At 41.7% G+C, this 3030-nt stretch overlaps 1 protein-coding gene across 1 annotated transcript; it reads left to right on the top strand.

Annotated features, from left to right (window-relative positions):
* Positions 1 to 464: 464 nt before the first annotated feature.
* On the top strand, positions 465 to 1439 carry LOC143767800 (free fatty acid receptor 2-like). Its single transcript, XM_077256320.1, has one exon. The coding sequence runs from the start codon at positions 465 to 467 to the stop codon at positions 1437 to 1439; it is 975 nt and encodes a 324-aa protein (XP_077112435.1).
* The last annotated feature ends 1591 nt before the right edge of the window (positions 1440 to 3030 follow it).

Here is a 3030-nt window from a genome sequence, read left to right as displayed (position 1 = left end):
ATTCCTTGATAGGGCGTTGATCCAGGGAACTAGTCTGACTGCCATATGTGGAGTCGGGAAGGAATTTTTTTCCCCAATGTGGAGCTTACTCTTTGCCACATGGGTTTTTTTTGCCTTCCTCTGGATCAACATGTTAGGGCATGTTAGGTTAGGCTATGGGTTGAACTAGATGGACTTAAAGTCTTCCTTCAACCTTAATAACTCTGTCATCATAGTTATTAAGGTTGAAGGAAGACTTTAAGTCCATCTAGTTCAACCCATAGCCTAACCTAACATGCCCTAACATGTTGATCCAGAGGAAGGTAGAAACACAGATTTTAAGCCCCAAGACTTGTTTCGGTTTATCTTGCCTCATTTGCTATTAATCTCCATGAGTAATATATTTGTTTTTTACAGTTCGAATTTTACCTATGATTTCACTTATAATTGTTATATCTCTTTGTATAGGGCTCTCAATGCTAGACATGTCTTCTACCGTCTACACTCCGCTTGTCCTCTTTGTCTACATCTTGGCTTTTGTGACCGGAGTGCCTTCTAACCTCTTGGCGTTTCACACATTCTTGGTCAAGGTCCGCCAGAAACCCTCTCCAATCGTACTGTTCCTACTCAACCTCACTCTATCTGACTTGCTCCTTCTTCTCATCTTACCTTTTAAGATGGTAGAAGCTGCTTCCGGGATGACCTGGCCAATGCCACATTTTCTGTGCCCCATAGTGGTATGGGTGTATTATTGCTGTATCTACGTCAGTTCGCTCTTCCTAACTGCCGTCAGCATTGAGCGGTATCTCGGAGTTGCTTACCCTATGAAGTACAAAGTGAGCAGGAAGACTGTGTATGCCATCTGGTTCTGTGGCTTCATCTGGGGGTTTAGTGCCCTTCATGGCAGCATCCCCTTCATCGTCATCACAGTCTTGCCCAGTAATGACAGTCAGCAAGGCCGATGCTACCAAAGTTTTACTGAGGAACAGAGGAAGCTTTTATTGCCCTTTCGACTTGAAGGAAGCCTTCTGATGTTCTCTGTTCCATTCATGATAACCATCTTCTGCTATTTCAACTTTGTTAGGTTGCTCTCATCCATGTCCAAAATAGGAAGGAAGAAGAAGTCCCGAGCTATATGCTTAGCATTGGCCACACTTTTCAATTTTGCCCTATGTTTCGCCCCATACAATATATCGCATATAGTTGGGTTCATCCAGAACAAGAGCCCACGTTGGAGAGATTACGCCCTACTCTTGAGCACACTCAACGCAAGTATCGACCCCATTGTGTTCTATTACTCCTCCACTGACGTCCAAAGGACATTTCTAAAATGTTTCCAAAGCATCAGAAGAAAACAGTGTATTCAAGATGCTAACGAAACTCAAGTGGAGCTCAGCCAGATAAGTGAGACTCGAACAACGTTCAACAATGATGGGGTCAATAATGGGACTTCAGTCTAAAGCTTGAAAAATGTCCCTAGGTTCTTCATGGTGTTTCCAAGATTACTATTGCGTATTAAGAGTCAAAAAGGGCAATGAACAGACCATATAAAATGTTGTTAAACTTTTGTATTTGTAGTGTTTTTTGTATTTTTTACATGTCATAGTGGTAGACCACCAATGCATTAGGGACCATGAAAGATAGGCAAATTAGAATCATTTCTGCATCAAGGACAAAACCCCAATTCTTCTGTGAAGTCTACCTACCCTTTAATGAACTAGAGATTTACTAAAGCTTAGAGAAGAGGTGTACAATTGTGTCGATCTATACTGTTCTTGTTGGCACTGCTTTGTGTCCACCCATTGAAAATGTCCTTTAGAGTAAAGGTACCGTCACACTCAGCGACGCTGCAGCGATATAGACAACGAGCCGATCGCTGGAGCGTCACTGTTTAGGTCGCTGTAGAGACGTCAAACACAGCAGCTCCACAACGATGCAGGAGCGGTCCTGTGACGTAACGGTGACTCACTTATCGTTCTCACAGGTCGTTAGCTCCATGTAAAATATTGCTGACATCGTTGCTTTTGCTGTCAAACATGACGATACACGCCGACCTGACGACCAAATAAAGTTCTGGACTTCTAGCTCCGACCAGCGATATCACAGCGGGATCCAGATCGCTGCTGCATGTCAAACACAATGAGATCGCTATCCAGGACGCTGCAACGCCACGGATCATTGTCGTTCTCATTGTAAAGTTGCTGAGTGTGAAGGTACCTTAATTTAGAAAAATTAAGTCTGGGTACTGTAAGAAAGCAGGAGGTAACGTCTTGGATAGCAGATTTATGTCTCAAAGTGGTTGAACTCGGTTATGTAAAGTCTGTACCAGTAACACTGGGTTACTGAAAGGGCTCATTTGACTGAATTTTGGGTCCAGGATTTAGGAACAAGCAAAACAGTCGGGGTGGGAAAGGTCGTAACCATAATCCAGCCTGGGGCTTACAGACCTAATAACAGCATCTGGGTTATAATTCACACATTACATATGCCACCCACGGTCACTTATTTATAGAGATTTCTGAGGTATCAGGGGCTTGTAGCTTTAGAGCGATACACATTAGAAGACAGTAGTATAACAAACAGGGTTGCCAACCTGACTTTTTAATTTTTTATCAAAAAAATTATGGACAGAATATAGTTTTTAGGGACATATCAGAAAACCTTAACAAATCATTATGATTATAAGTGATACATGTCAAGAGTCCAAAATTCTGATAAGACATCAGCGACATTAATAATAAACTGTAAGATAATTAGAGTCAATATAATCTTTATAAGTTTCTTCAGCTTCTAAAAAAATCACGGACCTAAATTTAGTTTACGGGCAGGGAAAAATGTACATCATTTTTACGGACTGTCCTGGAATTTATGGACAATTGGAGCCCTGATTACAAATGAGACATGGTACACGATGAATTATGTTACAGGTTTGGCAGGAAGACGCAGGGGTATCAAATAAACTGTCTATGTGTGTATAGGATTAAAAAAGCTATTTCTATCCAGTATCCTGCATTTTTCACCACTTTTCCCCTCTGCAGGCTCAATATGTGA

The sequence above is a fragment of the Ranitomeya variabilis genome, chromosome 4 (assembly GCF_051348905.1).
Source record: "Ranitomeya variabilis isolate aRanVar5 chromosome 4, aRanVar5.hap1, whole genome shotgun sequence".
In the NCBI taxonomy this organism is placed as follows: domain Eukaryota; kingdom Metazoa; phylum Chordata; class Amphibia; order Anura; family Dendrobatidae; genus Ranitomeya; species Ranitomeya variabilis.
This window is presented reverse-complemented; position numbering and strand designations above follow the sequence as displayed.

Excerpts from the sequence above, each read along its gene's own strand:
- LOC143767800 (XM_077256320.1), top strand. The coding sequence starts at position 465 with ATGTCTTCTACCGTCTACACTCCGCTTGTCCTCTTTGTCTACATCTTG.